The 23,735-nt window shown below is 42.8% G+C and overlaps 1 protein-coding gene across 1 annotated transcript; it reads left to right on the top strand.

The window, feature by feature from the left end:
• The first annotated feature begins 18,229 nt into the window (after window positions 1-18,229).
• Window positions 18,230-22,007, top strand: foxf1 (forkhead box F1). The gene is made up of 2 exons (XM_079496857.1): window positions 18,230-19,572; window positions 20,866-22,007. Exons 1-2 carry the CDS (start codon window positions 18,573-18,575, stop codon window positions 21,027-21,029), a joined length of 1,164 nt encoding a protein of 387 aa, XP_079352983.1. The 5' UTR covers window positions 18,230-18,572; the 3' UTR covers window positions 21,030-22,007.
• The last annotated feature ends 1,728 nt before the right edge of the window (window positions 22,008-23,735 follow it).

Raw genomic sequence — 23,735 nt, 5'->3', positions numbered from 1 at the left:
TACTACTGCCATAAAAAATAAATAAAAACACAGTCATCGGATACTACATTTTCTAGATGGGAAATTCAGCCGCCCTGTATTTTTAGATACAGTTTTGGGCATTTTAAGCTTTATTATTACAGACAGGGGTCAATGTTTTTAAGTTGCTCTTCTTCACAACATGACCTCTTTAGAATGACTGAAGACTTCTACCTAACTAGAGTGCCATAAAACCACAGATAAATGGTGGATTCAGCACTTACCATCATATATCACACAACATTGGCCATTATTGATAAAAACCAAACATGGCTCAGAAGTCAGGATCTGCTTCTTTGGATAAGTGCGGGACCATATTATATAGACAGTATGATCCATAGGCTCACGGTGGGCGGAGAGTGTTAATAGTATTCAAGTAAAGAGCGGGACCACCAAAAGCTTCAGTATTGTTCAAGTTATTCCTGGCTGTGTTTACATCACAGTCTAAACACCTCCACAGAAAGTGTAGGAATTCATCATCACATTAAGTGGCTCTTTCCTCGAGACATCAAAATGTTCTGCCTCTGATGCCAAATTACACTTTAACCAATATAGGCTGGTCGGATGCCAAATTACACTTTAACCAATATAGGCTGGTCGGATGCCAAATCATAATGCTTTCACCAACCATGCAGTAGAATGCATTATAGGGCTTTAAGCAACTAGTCGACTATTCAACTAGTCGACTCCACGAGTTGACCTCGTTGGTACTAGTTTTTCTGGTACTAGTTTTTTTTCAAGATCAGCTATAATGCTATATTATAGTCACCAATGTACACCGTTTTTAAATGTACAAATATTATTAAAACTTTTAAGTTTTATTTGTATTTTATTTTTACATAATAGGTAATAGGTAACAACTATAGTCGAGTAGTCGACTAGTAAACTAGGCAACTAGTCAACTAGTAAAAATCACTAGAAGTGAAAGCCCTAATGCATACATAGTATATTCCCTTAACCCACACAAGACAAACCATACTTTTTCAAGAGCCCCTTTGCATTGATTCATTTTCTTGGTAATCATATTTACTGGACAAAAGGAAGATTTAAGTTAAAATTGCCAAATTAATTTTATGGGCCAATCTATGTTGGTGCTTTTAACTTTTATATGAAACTGGAGCCATTGTCCATTTTGAGTATACTTTGAAAATGCTATAAGAGCAACTCCTTTTTTTTATAAGAAATTAATGCATTCTATTTAGTAGAGAGAGAGAGAGAGAGAGAGAGAGAGAGAGAGAGAGAGAACGTCTGATCCAACATGAAACATCTGCCACCTGATTGATTCCTGAATCAAATTGCCCATGGCAACAGTGCGAGCTGGAGCTTTTAAAAGAGCCATTTCACCCTAATACACATGGCGGCCCATTACCAAACGGCCATTCATCACATGAACCCTAGCCTCTAGAGAGCTGCCAGTGTCTCCGGTGCCGTGCCACTATAGGCCTCTCTGTCTCCAGTCAGTCAGTCAGGAGGACACACTCAGGAGGAACATGTTCACTTTGCCACCACTGTTTACCTCAGGAATACACACGCGCGCGACCCCCATGCCTCAGCCTCTATTAGTGATGGAAAGAAAGTGAAAGGAAGAGTCTTCTTTTTATACAGAGAACATGGCGACCCTCTCAGTCCACTGTCATGCCTTTATTGAAAGGATAAATCCCCTTGATATGTCTCATCTCATTTTAGACGGGGGTCCTCGACACAAAATGAACAGTACATACAATACACACATTACACAAACAATACAACAGTACTGTAGTGTACATCCATATATACACAATTCAATTCAATTCAATTCAAAGGGCTTTATTGGCATGAGAAAACATACGTTTACATTGCCAAAGCAGAAAGCACAATACAACAATACAGCAATACAATCAAAACAAAAAATATGTACATTTGAACGTCAGAATCTTCAATAGATCAATTTCTACACACACACAGGACAAAACAGAACAGAAGCTCACCCAAAGATAGCCGCTCCCTGCACCCCACTGTCCAACACGTTATACATTCTACGAATATATTATAGTCACTTTACATCATGCATGGGCAACTGGCGGCCCGCAGGCCACATGCGGCCCCCACCTTCACTTAATGTGGCCCTCAGATTAATTTCGGAAAATACAGATATGTTATTGATGTTGCTGTTACAATTCCAAACATGCAAACATGACCCGCTTTAATTACTTACAGTCTAAATTAGTAGCTTGCCGAGTAGTATTACAAATAATGTTATTGTCTTTTTTATGACCAATATATTTGTATTTAGTTAAAATTACTTTTCAGGATCCCAATTAAAAATAGCAAAACTTTATTCAGGATTTAGCAAAAATAGCTGATCTACAAGTTCAAAATGCGGCCCTCTGGAGTGAGTATGGAAATATAATGGCCCTCTCCATCGTCAAAGTTGCCCTGCACCCCTGCTTTACATGGTGTAATGCACTCAGTATAGGTTTTTGTGTTTTCAGATGCACCTTGTAGCCTTATACTGTACACACATTTGCACATCGTACTGTAATTCCACGCTGCCTTACCGTTTTGACATTATGCGTGATCTTTCTAATGAAAACACACCGATGACGAAAGCTCACTGAGAGATCTGCACCAGAGGGGATACAAATAAAACAATCAGTGCACTCTCATAAAGCACAGACATCTATATTTTACAGAATTTAAAAAAAGTAAACACTTTCCCCAAGCCTTTAATTAGCGAGAGCCCTGAGTGATTTAGCCGGAATTAAGGAGCTTCAGACCCAGCTGTGGTAAGCTTGATTACTTAATAATATGGTGATAAACACAACTATCAATCAAAAGGCCTGACAGGACTTACAATTCAGGACAGACCGGCCAAAATAAGGGCTGTTGACTCTCTCATTGTGGGTACGTGTGTGTGTGCGTGGGTGTGTGTGCGCGTTCGCGTGTGCGCGTGCGTGCGTCAGTGTGGGCGTGTAAGATGATACTTGCTCTGGTCAGTGATGAAGTTTCTTGCACCAAGAAATTAAAGCAGAGAAGACGCGTGTCAACCAAAAGCAGACGTTTATTTACCGAATAACTACAGAGACTGTAGGCAGTGTCTCAAAAACAACTGTTGTGTGAGCATAAAAGCGCAGTGTGCACAGCTGTAATGCTTTGGCAGACGAGGATTTCAATGGCTGACCTTTTGGCTATAGTAATAAAATCACCTCACAGGCCGCCCTATGAAGCCCTCATGAGATCAATGCACCACCCAGAAAATACATACACATTAATAAGCATCCCAAAAGGTCTGGCTCACAAATCAATTACCGTAAGTTGTTCTAATTACATTAGCAATACAATATCAAATTGCCAGCATACTGTTGTAAGCTTCATCTTTTTTTCTTTTTTTTTGTGTGTTATGAAAGACTAATAACAATAACATGCACGTATTATGATTGATTCTTTATTTAAGTGTCATGCTTCCAAAGAAGCCCAGCCCAGCCCATATGGACTTACAGGACACTTTTTACAGTTTACATAAACAATTACAATATTGACATATTATTTTGCTCTGTAAAAAAAAAGTGCATCTTAATCGACAGCCTGGGGGGCAATAAAGGGCTACATTTTCTCTCATCCATGTAAATGTTAAACTCGTAACTTTTTATCCTGTATAGTTTTTCTAAAGTTGCACAAAAAAGAAAGAAATATATACATATAAGCTCACAGTGCATTACATTGTGACATGTTGTTACCTTGTAAATCTTCCATTTGTTGCTATCTTTGAAAAGATTTGAAATTCTAAAAGAATTAATAATTGCCATAATGACATGCCCCAAATATATTGGGATTCCAGGTTGAAAGTATATAGTTACGTTTGCATCACTGTATATGTTTTCATAATTCTGTAGTAGGCCGTGGAAGCTGTATGTCAAGAGATGAGATGCTCACAGACGAAGGGTTGTTCTAGAGTTGTTGATGCAAACTCATTCGGTCCCTCTTTCAGTTACATTTTTATTATTATTATTATTTATTTTTTTACAATCAAAGTTGGCATTTCCTGTACGGTGGCTTTACAGCATTGCAAAGCTTGCTGCTTGTTTTCTGTAGCTATAGAAAGTCCTTGTAGCACTGTAGTGTAGATGACATTAAATACAATCCTTGTAGCACTGTAGTGTAGATGACATTAAATACAATCCTTGTAGCACTGTAGTGTAGATGACATTACATAAAAGTCTGCCTCTGAAAGGTAAATCACAGCAGCGCTGGCGGGGGGACGACTGCAGCTATTCTCTCTCACCTCGCCACTTTTAGCAGACCGTGGCTGATTTCCTTCCTTGCGTGACTCCGGAGTGTAAACACAGCGCCGGAGTGACTCATCACTAGTCCTCACTTCCATGATCTGATATAAACACGGAGAGGGGTCAGGGGTCACTTAGGGAGGGGGCATGTGGGAGGGCAGCCAGGTATACTGTATAGGCCAGGTATAGTATAGTGTGTCTCCCGTTAAACATCCTGGATTCTCCAAAGAATTCACCAGCTTCCGCTGTTGGCCCAAAGTCTCATGCCGGCCCACTCAAAAACCTGGAGGAAGGAGAAACAGAAACAGAAAGTTAGAAAAAGAGAAAGAGACATTTTAGGTGATGGATGGATTGCACTCCTCGCCACACTTTTTTTTTCCCTCCCCACATACTGGAAAGAATGTGGTTGGTTGTGATGAGCGTGTATCTCTTTTTTTATACACCCCCGACAGACAGGAGGAGAGAAGGGTGAGCGAGCTGGAGGTGGAGCATGGCGACTCTGGTTCAACTGTGTGGCATGAATTAACTTTATCCTGTTTCATGTAGTGGTGAATTGATTTATGAGTCATGAAAAGCCTGTTTACGCGCGGCTGCCAAGTCGCCTTTCGAGCCGATTGGCACTTTTGGAGAAAAAGGCCTGATCAGCACTCTGCCCTCCGTTTAGACGCGCGTTATACAGGAGGAGCTGTGGAGGTGGAACAGAGCTACACTTCCCTTCAGGCCCCAGCGTGAAGAAGGGCCAAACACAATCCGACATCAATCTCTAGCCCTGTCACCTTGCACTCTACTGCCTTTCCAGCACCATTGTTATAGAGCAGACCAACGGAAAGAGGCCGGGAACAGGTGGAAAATTAAAAAAAAGAAAAAAATAAACTTTGACAACTAGACTAAGATTCCTCCCGAGATCCCCACAAGGTTTATATACAAGCCACACGGAGACCGAGGCCTGGCTGTCGACGGCACAGGTTTGGAAATGCTCTGCATATTGAGTCTATACTATAGATACATGGGTTATGTACAGTATGTGAATATACTCGTGCAATGCATCCCAAATTCCTAATACACAACTGTGGCCAGACACTGCAGATATAAGCACATGTTAATTAAAGAAATATATCAGGATATTAAGCAGGAATGTTCACTTTTAAACATTTGCTGGATTTTTTCTGCTGACATGACAGTACAATGAAGGTGTAACATCATTTCCTGTGAGGGTTTACACGGTCAATTCTTACAGGTAAGACTTTACAGCATCACTGCAGGGGGAACAAGTCAAAGGTGCATATTTTCTTCTCCCTCCATTCATATAACAGGAGCATACTTGCTGCATTGTCATAGTCATAACTATCTCTCTCTCACTCCTCTTCCTGTTCACCTCATTTCTCTGTCTCTCACCCATCTCTCTCTCTCTCTCTCTCTCTCTCTCTCTCTCTTGCTGTATTCCTTCTATTCTCTTTATACCCGTTGGGATCACAGGCGAGGGTCTGGCAAGATTCTTGTCACATGATGCCCACAGTGTGTGACGCTTCGCTGGGACCCCCCTCCACTCAGGAAATGCTCTTGGCCTTTTTCCCACCCTAGCCTTCCGCTGTGGAGAGCTGCAGCATTACAACTGAATCCAGTTACCATCCCAGAGCATTCCTGGTTGATTCCAAACCACCGCCTGCCTATGAGTTCCCACAGACAATGAGGATATGCCCTCATTTCAAACTGACTAGAGCACAAGGTATCATGTTTGTGAACTACCAAGGCTGTTTATGGCAGAACAGAGGAGTTTAAGCTCCACAATAGGCAATTACTATGCCCACTCATCCCCCAGCCCAAGCCAACCTCCCTTAAGTTCAATTTGTGGTCTGTCTGTAGGTGGGTTCGGTTCGGTGCAGATTAAAAATAGCCAGCCCATTCTAGACAAAAACTGCAAAGGACACACACACACACACACACACACACACACACACACACACACACACACACACACACACACACACACACACACACACACATTGCCCAAATGATATCTCCCATTGTTGTGCACTGTTTGGGAATTCTTAATTGCTTTTTCCGACGCAGCTTGCCACAGGAAAATCCCCCTTCAGAGAACAGCAAAAGAGAGTCGGTGGGCTGCGTGTAAACATCATAGGATATTACGTAAACATGCTTGTGAACACGAACGTAAAAAACCATGTCGCCCCGTGTGCACCCACCATCAAACTACCATGTATAAACCCATGTCGCCCCATGTGCACCCATCAAACATAAACCCATGTCGCCCCATGTGCACCCATCCAACATAAACCCATGTCGCCCCATGTGCACCCATCAAACATAAACCCATGTCGCCCCATGTGCACCCATCAAACATAAACCCATGTCGCCCCATGTGCACCCATCAAACATAAACCCATGTCGCCCCATGTGCACCCATCAAACATAAACCCATGTCGCCCCATGTGCACCCATCAAACATAAACCCATGTCGCCCCATGTGCACCCATCAAACATAAAACCATGTCGCCCCGTGTGTACCCATCAAACATAAACCCATGTCGCCCCATGTGTACCCATCAAACATAAACCCATGTCGCCCCATGTGTGCACCCATCAAACATAAACCCATGTCGCCCCATGTGCACCCATCAAACATAAACCCATGTCGCCCCATGTGCACCCATCAAACATAAACCCATGTCGCCCCATCTGCACCCATCAAACATAAACCCATGTCGCCACATGTGCACCCATCAAACATAAACCCATGTCGCCCCATGTGCACCCATCAAACATAAACCCATGTCGCCCCATGTGCACCCATCAAACATAAACCCATGTCGCTCCATGTGTGCACCCATCAAACATAAACCCATGTCGCTCCATGTGCACCCATCAAACATAAACCCATGTCGCCCCATGTGCACCCATCAAACATAAACCCATGTCGCCCCATCTGTGCACCCATCAAACATAAACCCATGTCGCCCCATGTGTGCACCCATCAAACTGCCATCAGACAGTATCAAAGAGAAGCTAACCTGCTGCGGCCTGCGTCTGCCCTCGTGTTCTCAAACTGTGGTTTCAGCTTCAACTCTTATTATTATTGATGTCTCTCCCCCTGCATCACAGACCAACCACTATGGACCATGCAGCACTAGGCGGTGCAGTGTGGGGGGGCTGTAGGGAGGTTTCCCACTCTCTGTGTGGGGTATGTATGCTCTCCAGAGAGGGTGGAGCACAGAGGACACACTGGAAAAACCTTTGTGTTCATTTAACTCTGAGAAATGTAACCAAACGGACCATGCATGCATGAAGGTTCTGTTTGGTTATACCTGTGTACATTCTCAGAGTTTATACAAATGGACAAATAATAAAAAAAACATTATCTGTGTTGTTTTTTGTTGTTGTTTTTTTATCTCTGTTTTAAATCAGTTTTAGTTTTGGTGTTTTAAGCTTTATGTTATACTTCTACAAGCTTCTACTTCTACAAGCTCATAGCTATGAGCTTGTAGCTCATAGCTATGAGCTTGTAGCTATGAGCTATGAGCTTGTAGGTCTGCTAATTTTGAGAAATCTTGAAAATGTGCCTCAAATCTTTGAATATATATTCTTTCAGAGCGAACGTTTTAGCTCATATCTTTGCCTCTGCATGGGAGGGTCCCTGGAACAACATATTTTCAGATGGGGGTCGGCGGCCAATTACAATTTTTGGGGGTCCTTGACATGAAATATTGAGCACCACTGATATAGAAACATATAGGTATTTCAGAAAACTGTCAGGATTTAGAAGATTTAAGATTTAAACTCTGAGCTATGAGGATACAAATGAACACTGAGGATTGTACTGTGCGGAGCACAGCAGTGAAGCAGACAGAGCACTCAGGAAATGCGTGAGAGGGAGAATCACGATAAAGTGGTTTGTCAGGCGTACTCGTGTGGGCGAGGTGATGGGAGCAATACTCAATCTTTTCATTGCATACCTCGTAATTATCATTAGCACTGTCTGACAGATGCATGCAGGCCCCGTGGAGGTGGGGGTCAGAGGAGCTGCTGTTGCCACCAGAAAACTATATGCTGCCGTTCACTCAACCCCAAACACATTCTGAAATAAGAGAGATAAACCCCAAACACATCTGAAATAGAGAGATATATGTTTTATGTAGTCATATGGTGTAGCATAAAATCAAATATCAATATTGTCTGCATTATAATGATTTAAAAGTTCTATTATTCTATTTATATGGGTTATTGCATATCTTAAATTGTTCAAAGCATGTGTGTACTCACTGTACTGTGTGGTGTATAGGTCTGTAGGAAACATAACCGGATTGATTAACTCTTTTAATGTGCGTTTGAAGCTAAATAATACAATTAAAAAACAATCAAATCTATCTAACAATCAGGTGTACGTACGTACACACACACACACACACACACACACACACACACACACACACACACACACACACACACACACACACACACACACACACACACACACACACACACACACACACTTTTTTGATTCATGGGCCATATCTTCTTCCCCCCAAGTATAAAAGTGTCAATAAAATATGAAATGAAGAGTAGTGATGGGAGATTAATCGGTATCGGACGATTTTAGTTGCTTTTAGATTAATCTGCATCGGTTCGATTAATCAATCAGGCCGATTCATTAATCGGTCCGATTAATCGGTCTGTCTTTACAGATAAACAAGCCCAAAGTAACAGCTTGAACAGATCTACAAGCTCACAATATTAAATATAAAGGTATTAAAGTTAAATCTGACTTGCCTATAAGCCTGCAGTGCAGTCACCCTGTTACATGTATTTTTCAGAATGAACAAAATTATTATAACTTTTCAATACAGAATGAGATCACATCGACATCGGTAATATCGGTTATCAGCCATAACATCAATAAATTACATCGGATATCGATATCGGCCAAAATGTCTCATCGACACATCCCTATAATGAAGAGTATGTTGCTGCAGAACAGTGAACTTTGAATAACAGAAGCATCAATAAAAAGCCCAAACTGAATCCAGATTCATGCAGAATGTTTTCCATTTAATGTCTTTGTCTTACGTAATAAAAACAACAGAAATCTGTTGAAATTAAGTTTTGTTTCAATGACTTCCTGCACTGTCCAGTATAGGCTACTTGCTGTTTTACATATTCATCGTATGATCCTGACAAAGGCCTGTCATTCAGTGTGTGCAATAAATGCCAATTACAGGTATTTAAAAGGATGGAACATTTTCCCTGCAAGCACTGACCACATTTGGACAGTTTGGACAGTTTGCAAAAAAACTTCTGGACCTGCCAAATTCTCACCACACATGTCCTTCAGTCACGTCAAATCATGTTGCGGTGCTGTAAGTCGAGCTTGTGTGATCAACCAAATAAACCCAGAGGAATTTTACATATGCCTTTATTCACATTTTCATTGCCTGAAAGGCGTATTTCCTTTTCAAAATATGGGCTGTCAAACCGAGTCCGACCACTTTTGAAACATGACGAATTCCATTGCATTTCAGAGAGCCTATGATGAACTGAATCCCGCAATAATAAGAATAAGAGAGTTAAGCATGTTTGCTTTGACACTACTGTGCAGTGCAGGCCTTCCTGAAGGCCAGGGAGCAGATTATCTGACAATGCTCTTTTCACAAAATGACCAGAAAGGTGAAACAGTAGTTCTTAGATATTACATTTGCAGCAATTCTGCCTCTTTCTTTTTCTTTTATTTCTTGCTTTATAGGCCTATATGCAAATAAATCTGTCCTCTATTATGCTATGTTCACAGTATGTTATATGTTACAGCATGCATGGAAATAATTTTAGGTAGAAGTTAGCTATAATTAATTATATATTATATTATTATAATTTAATAATAGCCTTATAATTCAAAAATATTTAACAAGCATGAATGCCTATAAAACAAATTATGTAAGTTTTGTCAAATAAATAAAAGTACGGAATATAGGCCCATGGGCTCATATAAAAATGTGATCTGCCATTGCCAGCAGTAAGCAATAAAAACAACAAGATAACTCTTAATATATATAACCTTTGAGATAAGTTATATACCAGTAACCTTCAATAATAACATTTTTTTCCACATCCATCAAAAGTATAGCCTTCATCATCATCATCAGTCAGAATAGTGAATCTGATCATCAGCTGAAAACCATGAGTTCAAAGATGAGTTATAAGAATAACGGATCATTGATTGACGTACAGTATATAGTAAAATCCTCGGTGTTAAATCACTAAATGACTGTATCATCAATTTATAACTCCAAGGGTGTATAGCTGCAGGCTGCGGGCCTAATCTAGCCTAATAAATGTAGCCCATGTAACCTAATTAAATGTTATATGCTAAAGTGTATTTGCCAGACGGGTTGGCTATACGTATCTAACAGAGCAGTTAATTGGTCCAATTAACACAGGTCCAGACCGTGCAAGGGTTACGGTATATATAGGCTATATAAATTCCACTTTATAACCGAATCAATAACGTAGCCTGTATAGCCTGCATTGTGTCAAACATGGAAACTGTTTTAGAAAAAACAACTATAGCTTAATTGACAAAACATTTAATCGAAGAGAGATAAAAAAGGGCTTTACGGCGGACGCATGCAACAGGCAAATGCAGGGCGACGCGGGGGCACTGTGCCAAAAAAAGCCCTTTCGTTTGTGCTTTCTAGTTTCTCGGTATAGCCTACAAATGATTCTCCTAGTTCCCTATAGGAGGTCCAAATGGCCAAATCTCGCCAAGAAAATTAAAAAGTCGTCCATGCAGGCTATACAGCGCAGCTCGGGTGCTGTTGATTGCTTGCAAGGCAAGGCGTGGTGCCCAGCCCCGCATGCAGCATGCATCATTCACTATACAGTTCAAATCCACGTTAGAGACGCGCTGAGCGCAATCAGAGGTCTGCTAGCAATCCCGTCCTTTCTCAGTCCACATAAACACCACTTAAACAAAAATATACACGGCCACCTACCGCGCCACGCAGAGAGAGTGATGGGGGGAGGGTACCCACGTCAACATCATACTGTTTTCAATTAAAACGACAACACTAAGGTGACCTATAGCCTAGGCGACACATGATGGGGACAACAAGCGCTGCAGCAGCAAGTGGTGTGTGAACCCAATTGAGATGCCTCTCTAATTTATTCGCTGCATTTTCTATTTGATGCGTGATGTCTCCCCAAGTGTTTCCACAACTGCTAAATACTGTCTCGCAGCGCTGCAACCTATATTGCCTATATACCTTAAATAAATATTACATTTAGGTGGGATATTAATATTGAAAAACAGTCAAGACGTTAGCCACATATATTTTTTTCTTTCAGTATTTCTGTTGGTCTCACGCATACATGCAGCCGGCCTTACACGCAAACATCGCGTTAGTTCCTATAGCAAACATATACTGTATATACTAGACATTATAGATATTCATCAATGGTTAATGTTTCTTGCTGTCAAGGAAATGTAACATTGTATTCTTTGAGAGAAATGCAATATTTAAAATATTGCAATGCTCTTGCATTGCATCAAAATGTATCAATTTAGTAATATTAACAGTTGAAAACAAACTTCAATATTCAAAACACAACATAATTAAGAAATTAAATGTAGGCCTATATGTATTTATATTTCTAAAATAAAAGGAGAAGAAAGGAGGGAAAGAAAAAAACCGGTGCCACCAGACCAGACCTGACCTGCAGACCAAAACTTTATAGAGAGCCTTCTTCAAATTCATGACCTTCTCCGTGGATTTCAAGTTCAAGTCGAATGAACTTGCGGACTCACTCCTCACTTCTCCGTTTCATCGATCGATCACATGGTCCTATACAAACACCCCTGGCCTTCTGGTGACCTGCTCTGGCTCCACTCCAACACCAAGGTGAACATAAAGATGATCTGTGTGTGTCAAACCACGTCGTTTGAATGTCTAAACAGAATTAAATAAGGCCTAGGATCTGGCGTGTCTACATATATTCCCTGAAAATACATTCCCTCAAACAAACACAAACAAACACTGGAGCCAAGGGCGAGTCAAGTCAAATTACATCACTGACCCATACAGCTGATGTTTAGGCCCAGCTATACGCTCATGGATAAATAATATCATCATTTATATGTGATATCACTAATCAATGGGAATATAACCTATAGCATAATAGGCCTATTGGTAGCCTACTTTATTAGATAGCCGTGCGGTTAAAAGCTTTGCTATCTTGTAAATAAAACATGGACGAGACAAAGCAGCCATGCGTAAATCAAAATGTCAAACTCGCTCGGAATATTCAAAATAAATTAATATCCCACCATATAGTCCTGGACGGTGATGCTATAGATTAATATTATAATATAATGCACTGCAGTGCCAGTCCTTCTCTATAGTTAGTATATTGTAAGGGTCGGAACACAGGTTTCTCTGCACAGAATAATTCTTAAGACAATCCGGAAAGCTTGCGTCAAGGCTATATATATATGTGTATACTGTGGTATTCCTCCACCTTAAGTGGCCAAGCATTCCTAGAGACGCCGTGCTGTCAAATATTTCATTATGAGACGTCATGGAAAAGTGCACGAACACGAACAGCACATGGCCTTTTGGCTGCCATGGCGCAACTCTGGACTTCTGAAGCTCTGACCTCCTCGGTGGGGGGGGGGGGTCGCAGAATAAAGACCTCCTCGGTGAGGGGGACGCAGAATAAAGACCTCCTCGGTGAGGGGGACGCAGAATAAAGACCTCCTCGGTGGGGGGGACGCAGAATAAAGACCTCCTCGGTGGGGGACGCAGAATAAAGACCTCCTCGGTGGGGGGGACGCAGAATAAAGACCTCCTCGGTGGGGGGGACGCAGAAAAAAGACCTCCTCGGTGGGGGGGACGCAGAATAAAGACCTCCGCGGTGGGGAGGACGCAGAATAAAGACCTCCTCGGTGGGGGGACGCAGAATAAAGACCTCCTCGGTGGGGGGGACGCAGAATAAAGACCTCCTCGGTGGGGGGACGCAGAATAAAGACCTCCTCGGTGGGGGGACGCAGAATAAAGACCTCCTCGTGGGGGTGGGGGGACGCAGAATAAAGAACTCCTCGGTGGGGGGACGCAGAATAAAGACCTCCTCGGTGGTGGGGGGGACGCAGAATAAAGACCTCCTCGGTGGGGGGACGCAGAATAAAGACCTCCTCGTGGGGGGGACACAGAATAAAAACCTCCTCGGGGGGGGGGGGACGCAGAATAAATACCTCCTCGTGGGGGGGGGGGGGGCAGAATAAAGACCTCCTCGTGGGGGGGGGGAGACGCAGAATAAAGACCTCCTCGGTGGGGGGGACGCAGAATAAAGACCTCCTCGTGGGGGGGACGCAGAATAAAGACCTCCTCGGTGGGGGGATGCAGAATAAAGACCTCCTCGGTGGGGGGACGCAGAATAAAGACCTCCTCGTGGGGGTGGGGGGACGCAGAATAAAGAACTCCTCGGTGGGGGGACGCAGAATAAAGACCTCCTCGGTGGTGGGGGGGACGCAGAATAAAGACCTCCTCGGTGGGGGGACGCAGAATAAAGACCTCCTCGGTGGGGGGGACACAGAATAAAAACCTCCTCGGGGGGGACGCAGAATAAAGACCTCCTCGTGGGGGGGGGGGACGCAGAATAAAGACCTCCTCGTGGGGGGGGGACGCAGAATAAAGACCTCCTCGGTGGGGGGGACGCAGAATAAAGACCTCCTCGTGGGGGGGTGGGACGCAGAATAAAGACCTCCTCGGTGGGGGGGACGCGGACGCAGAATAAAGACCTCGGTGGGGGGGACGCAGAATAAAGACCACCTCGGTGGGGGGGAGGCAGAATAAAGACCTCCTCGGTGGGGGGACGCAGAATAAAGACCTCCACGGTGGGGGGGACGCAGAATAAAGACCTCCTCGGTGGGGGGACGCAGAATAAAGACCTCCTCGGTGGGGGGGAGGCAGAATAAAGACCTCCTCGGTGGGGGGACGCAGAATAAAGACCTCCTCGGTGGGGGGGACACAGAAAAAAGACCTCCTCGGTGGGGGGGACGCAGAATAAAGACCTCCTCGGTGGGGGGACGCAGAATAAAGACCTCCTCGGTGGGGGGGCGCAGAATAAAGACCTCCTCGGTGGGGGGGGGGGGCGGGGGGGGGGCAGAATAAAGACCTTCTCTGTGGGGGGGACGCAGAATAAAGACCTCCTCGGTGGGGGGACGCAGAATAAAGACCTCCCATGGGGGTGGGTAGGGGACGCAGAATAAAGACCTCCCATGGGGGTAGGGGGGGGGATGCAGAATAAAGACCTCCTCGGTGGGGGGGGGGGGGGGGGGGCAGAATAAAGACCTCAGTGGGGGGACGCAGAATAAAGACCTCTTCGGTGGGGGGGGGGGGGGGGGGCAGAATAAAGACCTCAGTGGGGGAGAATAAAGACCTCCTCAGTGGGGGGGACGCAGAATAAAGCGTGACAGACAATATTTTGAATGTGGCACTGCGAACGGACATCCACAGTTCCACACCTTGACCTTTCTAATCCCGGCCAGGACTGCTATATGGGATAAATATAAAAAATAACTATAACTTTGTCACTTCAGACAGAGGTCTCACTATAGAACAATTCCTAATTTAGATGCCACGTGACTCATGTGTATTTATACGTTGAAACAAACACAAATCAAAGGAAGTCCAGTACTATGGATGCGCAATGACGCGTTGAGCTCTGCCACTGGCATGGTGTGTGTGTGTGTGTGTGTGTGTGTGTGTGTGTGTGTGTGTGTGTGTGTGTGTGTGTGTGTGTGTGTGTGTGTGTGTGTGTGTGTGTGTGTGTGTGTGTGTGTGTGTGTTTGAAAAAATAATAATACAAAAAAGAAGAAAGCAAAGTAAAATACCATTAGGCCTACTGCATCAAAAGGAATCAATAAACCAACTATATAGTCATTTACACAATACATTGGCCAAATTGTCAATAATATAAGAAAGAGGCAAAAGAAATGTGAAAATAGCCGGATCAGATCAGCTATATTCACAGTGGAACTGGAAATGCCGCAACTCCTACAATCCCAAGTGCTTGTCAGGGTGGGGGTCGTCAGGGTGGGGGTCCCCAGTTCAAATATGATTATTTTTGGGGGGTGACGGTGACCTGTATAGACATGCGCTACATAAAAAACAAGTAACGGTCGAGTATAGGCTATGTTTGATATGGAGATGATTGGGAATTGCACGTCGAAAAAAGAAGTACACTTTTAATGGAATGAAGTCATCAAGTGTAATTAACTGCAGTGATGGGGAGAGAGAGAGCGCGCCCACCATGCCCCTCTAGACGCTGGGTGGGTGGTCTGCCCTTCCAGAACAGTGGCTCCGAATGTGGGGTCCGGGGACCCCCAGGGGTCCCTGAGGATCGAGTTCCAGGGGGGCCCTCAGCTAAATGATAGTTTGGAACCAAATGGACCCTTGTGGGTCTGTAACTCAGCAAATGGAACCAAACGAACCCTTTCCATTTGTACACTCTGCAGAGTAAAATTAACATTGATTTTACAATATAAATTGGGGGTCCCAGAGATAGAAATGCCATTAAATGGGGGGTCCGTATAGACTAATGCATGTCAAACTGGGGGTCCTGTTGAGGATCACTGCTAGAGCCGTAAACATCTTCTCTTATGGGGGGTCCCTGGCCATATCTTTTCAAATGGGGGTCCGCAGGATAATTAGTGTCAATTTGGGGGTCCTTGACATGAAAAGGTTTGGGAACCACCACTGCTCTATATAACGCTGGGTGGTGGGTGGGTGGTCTGCCCGTCCGTTGATAAATGCATGGGCCCCGGTCCAAGCGGGTGCCTGCCTGCCTGCCTGGCTGCCTGTGTAAGGAACCAGCTAAAACAATACAACAACTATTCATTTTCATTTCCTCATACACTTGGATTTAAATATGCACGGGATGGAACAGCAAATATTGTCGTGCATGTTGCACCTTCTCCCGTCACTTGTTGACATTAACAAATTCCTTCGCAGAAATGTATTATATTATATAGGCTACACGAACGAACACAATGAGGGTTATACCTCGTGTTCTGCACAAATATTGTTTGTACATCAATTTTATATTTCAAAAATCATTTCCTCACATTTAATAGGCCTATAAGCATAAATAGTAACAACAACACAATTATTTGCAGTGGCATATAATACGTCCTCAACAAGCATTGAAGGAAAGCTATATGGGATTTATAATTAACCTTTTCGTTTAGTCCAAAAACCATTATTACACATTATGAATATTTAATATCAGTATACAATCTCAATAATTAGCTATAGCAAATGTCTGATTTAGACAAGCTGTCTGAGCTACTAAGCATTGAAGGGCTTCAGTCTACAGAGCCCCGGGGGAACAATACGCAACCTATGGCCCTGTCAGCACTTTTTTACCTTACAATAAGCAGCTCTGGAACTTGGCTTTGGGTGGCATGAAATGTTGCAAAACACGGCCAAATAATCACGTTGGAGTCACTACATCAAACGCATGCTCATTTTATTTTTAGTCATTTTCACCATTCATAATAATAATAATAATAATAATAATAATAATAATAATAATAATAATAATAATAATAATAATAATAATAATAATTTACTGTTATGTTTTATATCACCACCAATATTGTAATTATATGTAGCCTTGGGATCTTATTTGTTACAAAGACATGATTGTATTTAATTCAGTGGACGGGAGGGATCTTAATTCCTATTAATAGCAAACATGCTGTGGATATAATTGCACATCAGCGACATCTATATATACTGCATGGCAATATTCTGATTTAAAAAAAACTGCACATTTCCATATATTTTACCTTAGTTTTTGTGGGCCATTCATTCCGAAGTATATCGTCAAGGAGTCCATCTGAAGACTCCGTCCGAGTTTGTCCCAGAGCAGCAGAGAGAGACTCCGGCAGCTCCGGTGTCTGGTGTCTCCATGCAGTGTGTATTACGAGAGCATCAAGCAAATATATATATATTGTTTTATTGGTGAAAAAGAAAGAAAGAAAAAAGAGCAAACATTGTGGGCTAAAACGCCGCCAGTGCTGGAATATCGCATCACATTGAGTATTAGCTGATCTGTGAGGCTTTTGCTTGATTTTTTATTTAAAGAACTCCAGGGAAAATGTTTACATTTTGCAGTATAAACATCCTGCCCATGTCCGTGTCTATCTTTTAAAGAAATCAGGAGGGTGGTTTTGAATATGAGGGGCATGTTCTTTTGTAAAAAAAAATTAATATGCAGAAAATATATACTTTTTTTTACATTTAAATCAGAAATTTGAGTGAGAGAATAAAACTATTTGGTAGAATTATGAGGTGTTATATCTATAGTGATCGAAAATGAAGAACTTCTTTGTGCGCAGCATGTATAGCTATATCGTCTGATATAGCCTATAAAATAACGTATATATAGTTTACATAAACATAGTCTATATACAAACACTGTTAGACAATCAAAGAACACACTGCAACCATGACACTGTCATCATAACTAAGCATTTGTTAACGTCTTAGAATAGATGAAGCCATAACAACGAGTTATATTAATGAGCTATAATGTGTATACAGCCTGTATGGCTGTTTGCGTAGAAAATCCTCACTATTTCGAGTAAGAAGTAAGAAGAGAAAGAAAAAAATAACTTTCCTTGAAAACCTACCGAAGGCAGACAGATGCGCGCGCGCGCGCGCGCGCGCACACACACACACACACACACACACACACACACACACACACACACACACACACACACACACACACACACACACACACACACACACACACACACACACCAGCCCACCACCACTGGAGTGAGTAGGAGGAGGAGAAGTGGGCGGGTCCTACGGCATTAGGATGGCCAAGACATCGAGCTTCCAATACGCTGATGGCAACAGATAAGTAAAAAGTTGAGCTTCTCCGGACGCACGAGAAGTTGAACACAGACTGAAGGCGAAAGAAAAGCGGCTCCCGTTCCGTTCCATTTTACACTCTGGACAGTGATTACAAGGCGGCCAGGCAGAGGCTTCAGACTGGGAGAACAGCTTCAAAAAGCACGGCTAAAAGAAACGGTCTCGTCAACAGGCTCGTGCGTAAAGTTCGTCTATAATTACAGCTAATATTTTTATTTTTTATTTTATGTTTACGCGAACTGTTTTTCGAAATTTCCTTGTTTATAAGGAAGACCCTGCTATTTTGTTTTTTTTCTTCTTTTTTTTTAGTTTAGTTTTGCCATTACGCAGATAATAACTAATGACGGCAGAGGTCCAGCAGCCCTCAGCAGCGCAGACTTCTGCCCAGCAGAGCAGCCCCAACATGTCTGCCCCGGAGAACAAGCCTCACGGACAGCAGCAGACCGCCTCGGTGATGCAGCAGGAGACCGCCTCGTCCACCACGAAAACCAAAAAGACTAACGCGGGGATCCGACGCCCGGAGAAACCCCCGTACTCCTACATAGCCCTGATAGTCATGGCCATCCAGAGCTCTCCGACCAAACGCCTGACGCTCAGCGAAATCTACCAGTTCCTCCAGAGCCGCTTCCCGTTCTTCAGGGGCTCATATCAGGGCTGGAAGAACTCCGTGCGTCACAACTTGTCCCTTAACGAGTGCTTCATCAAGCTGCCCAAGGGCCTCGGGCGGCCGGGGAAGGGCCATTACTGGACCATAGATCCGGCCAGTGAGTTCATGTTCGAGGAAGGCTCCTTCAGAAGGAGGCCCCGGGGCTTTAGGCGCAAGTGCCAGGCACTGAAGCCGATGTACAGCATGATGAACGGCCTGGGGTTCAACCACCTCCCCGAGTCCTACAACTTCCAGGGACAGGGGGGGCTGTCCTGCGCGCCCAACGGCCTGTCTCTGGACAGCGGCATCGGGATGATGAACGGACACTTGTCGGGCAACATGGACGGCATGGGACTGTCCGGCCACTCCATGTCCCACCTGTCGGCCAACGGCGGACACTCCTACATGGGAAATTGTACGGGATCCACTGGGACCGATTATGCGCATCATGACAATTCCGGTTCCCCGCTGCTCACCGGCGGGGGCGTCATGGAGCCTCACCCCGTGTACTCGAGCTCGGCCTCGGCCTGGGCCCCGGCGCCCTCGGCCTCGCTGAATAACGGCGCGCCTTACATCAAGCAGCAGCCGCTGTCTCCATGTAACCCAGGATCAAACGCACTGCAGCCCAGCCTGCCCTCGCACTCGCTAGACCAATCATACCTGCATCAGAATGGGCACAGTACAGACTTACAAGGTAAGAGTTTTATTTGTTTTAAAGCCCATTCACTCATAATTATAGCACTATATATAGGCCTAATACAATGCAGCACTGCATGTGCAGCTGGATTTAACAATAAGGGGGAAGTATAGTTTATGGATTCACAAAATAATAAGCATAATAAGAATGTTTCTCTCAAAGCAAATGATGGGTCGAAACTATTTAAACCCAAATTATACTTAAAAGTATCTCAAATCTTATATAGGCTATTCTGTAAGATATTGTAGATTTTTTATTTACAGTCATATATATAAGCACAAATCTGTGCTAATCTAAATCAGATTGTTGATGGTTGTATTTTTGGCCAAATGGAAATTATGCATCGGCGAGCCAATATAGGAGTTTTCTCTTTAGTTCAACCGCAGCTTAATCCGACTTCAAAACAGTGTGTGTTTAAAACCTCACATGTTTTTTTTTTAGAATGGCCTGGAAGTGGTGTATATAGTATACATATATGCCTATAACTGAACGCAAGTGAACGCGCGTTTGTAAGGTCATATTAAGATAAAGCGGTGCCAGGCACTGGCATGGCATGCGATGGTATTCAGCCGGTTGTCGCTGCCTGCGAGGCAGGCAGGGGTCCTCCGGGACTGGCGTGCGAGCAGATAATAAGAGCAGGCCACTGTCATTATTAAAGCTGTCCCATGCATGCCATGCACGCCACGCACGCAGACTCCATCTCGAGACTTCATTTTGAACATTTTTTTATCATGGTCATCAAAGGAGGCCGTTATTATAGGCCGTATAGCTATAAGTGTATATAGGCATATGTATATGTAGACGATTTGTATAATTATATGAGTGTCGACTCAACACAAATTCTTACAGCTCATTTTAAATTGGATGAATTGCATTCATTGGAACCAAAATAGGCCTAATGTGAGTGAGTGTGAAAGTGGTTTCCCGCAAATAATTAATTTAACAAGAAATGCGTTATTTTAATTTATGTAGCTATATTATTGCATTCACTATATTTACGTCATTCTTGTGATTATCGATTGAGGCCAATATAAGAGATATGGATCAACAAAAACATTAAAGCTTATTGAATCAGTCCTCTTCATTATACATCAACAATCCTGAAATATATTTCAAGCGAAGTTCTCAAAAGACTTAGCCTACGCCATGCAGCATTAACGTATATGCTACAAAGTGATCACTTTTAGACCTATAGTAAGGTAATGTAGTGTGTATAAAAAATATGGGCTGTCGGTGCCATGGATCAGTGAATAAAACAAAGTGCTCTCTCTCTCTCTCTATTTTCTCCAGGCATCCCACGGTACCACTCCCAGTCTCCCAGCATGTGCGACCGCAAGGAGTTCGTGTTCTCGTTCAACGCCATGACCTCCTCGGCCATGCATACTCCGAGCAGCGGGTCCTACTATCACCACCAACAGGTCTCCTACCAGGACATCAAGCCCTGCGTCATGTGATGAGGATGATGGTGGTGGTGATGATGGCGGCGGCGGCACGGCCACGGAGTGAGTGGACGGACAATCAACACAGAGCACAGACTAGTATCACTGACTTGAGCCACGAATATGATGACAACCTGACAAGCCCTAAAACTTGAAAGGAAAGAAAAAACAAACAAACAACCCCATGAAGAGAAAAGGCATGGCCCCTGAGTCGCCCTGGGACGCGCGCACTGTGTTGTTGACTACCACAACTCAAGGAAAAATAGACTACTTTGTACTGTTTTATCCCAACCAGCAAGTCGACGGACTCCATGATTACTACAAAAAAAGGGCGACCGAAACAGGCTCATCACATAACAAAAAAAAAAATCAAAACAAACTGCATGCTATCAACATGGGCCGGCGGGGTTACTTATAATACCCAGCTGCCGTTTGGTACTAGCTCTGCGGGCGGATGACTACCACTTAACACCTTTTGTAAAATGTTTATTGATTTTTGTTAAATATGTAAATGCACATTTTCATTGATCCGTCAGAAGTTCATTTTTTCCCCTCCTTTTTTTTCTTCCCCTTTTTTCTCTACCAAATTAAGATTCAACTTCCGTTTGGACTATACCATATCAGCCTTGACTTTTTAAATATTGGACATTATATATATATATTGTATAAAAAAAAAAAGATGAAGGCACTTTTTGAATAGCCTATAAGCGCAACGTTTTATTTATTCTGTAGGCCTATACATATTTTTTAATTTTAGGCGAATTGGCCAAGGATGCTTTATTGGCAATATTTGTCAGATCGCTTTCTTATTTGTTTTAAAATGAAATTTGAAGATATAATGTCAGCACTGTTATGTCGTTTTGTTGTGTGTTGTTAGGTGTATATATGTCATTATTTTCAGCACTGTATATGTTAGGAGCATTGAAGGATATAGGTTAGGCTAGGCTATGCACCACACCATTTGTATGAAATTAAAGAGCTATCTGACATGCAGTTTAAACTAATACTTTAAAAAAAACAACGGAGATGTATATTTCTGTTTTGTAACAGGCCAGTATAACGGTTTATTTCATGGCTAATCCATAAAGCAATCCAGGTTCGCTGATCCATATGGCGTCGCAAAATGCCAGTAGGCCTAACAGAGATTTATTAATTATTGTATCCTTGGGGTTAGAATTCAAACGTCCTGCAGTGAACACGAAAATAAATTAACAAATCTGGTTTCCTATACAAAAAGCACAATGAATTAATGTAGACCTAAAAATACAACGGATGAAAAGTCACTTCACTGCAGCCTGCTTTGCATGCTGTGTAATATAAGTGTAGGCTATATGATCTCTTCCATGCATTTAGTTAGTGGTGAGAACTCCCAGTCAGAGTCAGTAGTGCAAATCCAAATGCATTCAGATAATAACGTTTCCTTTTCATTTTTTCATTTTTGGCCAGACCATGCTGCTCTTACTGAAATGTACAGTAGGCTACTAATGTACAGTACTAATGTACAGTACCATAGCCCTGCCTTCATGGTCAAACTAAAGTAAATTGGTATAGATTGCCTTGAATACATCTTTACAAAGTCTATAGTCTAGTGGTTCCCAAAGTGGGGTCCCTGAGGGAGTTCCAGGGGGTCCCCAGCTAAATGATAGTTTGGAACCAAATGGACCCTTATGGGTCTGTAACTCTGAGTGTAAACCCTAACGGGTCCGCTTGGTTCCATTTGTACACTCTCAGAGTTAAATTAACATTGATTTTACAATATAAATTGGGGGTCCCGGAGATAGAAATGCCATTAAATGGGGGGTCCGTAGACTAATGCATGTCAAACTGGGGGTCCTTGAAATTAAACGGGTTGAGGATCACTGCTAGAGCCGTAAAATTCTTCTCTTATATGGGGGGTCCCGGGCATATCTTTTCAAATGGGGGTCCGTGGGCTAATTAGTGTCAATTTGGGGGTCCTTGACATGAAAAAGTTTGGGAACCATTGCTATAGTCTGCAGCAGATATTCAGGCCTATTCCATGGCTCTGGGCTTTAGAAAGCCCAGAGCCATAAGATTGGCTAAGAAGTGATAGAAATTAGAATATATATAAGCCTAACCCTAAAACGAGAATTATACTACTACACACAATAAATAAAAATATGACACATGTTTTTAAATGCTGATGGCTGGAGAAGTTTGCCTTGAAAAGCCAACATTATTATACCACATTATAAATTATGTTCTCGAACAGGTGACGGAAGTGTGACTTTAAGGACATAAATCACTTTCTTTATGGCATGTGTTTTTTTTAATTCATTTTTTTAAAATCAGCTTGTACTTTATAGTTCTGCTTCCCACTGTTCATATAATTATACGTTTAAATGATACAAAGATGAACACTTCACATTTTACTGTGTGATTCACATTAAAATACATGTTTCTCAGGGATGCATTTATGGGCATAAAAAAGCAAGCAAAACAATACATGTGCCCAATTCAAAAATAGCAAGTGTAGCCCAATAATAATAATAAAAATCACACCCGTGTGAACTGAGTGGTGTAAGGTCTGTCTGACGTAATGAAATCATGTCTGACGTAATGAAATCACACCCGGATGTGATTTCACAACTGGCTTTTTTTGTGCAGAAAAAATGACCATGGTTGCTATGTTCACCCTGTTCACCCGGGTGTGATTTAATTACGTCAGAAATTATTTTGAACATAGCAACCATGCTCATTTTT

Source organism: Electrona antarctica (assembly GCF_951216825.1).
Source record: "Electrona antarctica genome assembly, chromosome: 3".
NCBI lineage: Eukaryota > Metazoa > Chordata > Actinopteri > Myctophiformes > Myctophidae > Electrona > Electrona antarctica.
Note: the sequence above shows the minus strand (reverse complement) of the source record. Positions and strands in the feature narration are given on the sequence as shown.

Coding starts and splice junctions, on each gene's coding strand:
- foxf1 (XM_079496857.1), top strand. CDS start 18,573: ATGACGGCAGAGGTCCAGCAGCCCTCAGCAGCGCAGACTTCTGCCCAG. Junction 19,573..20,865: donor GCACAGTACAGACTTACAAG/GTAAGAGTTTTA, acceptor TATTTTCTCCAG/GCATCCCACGGTACCACTCC.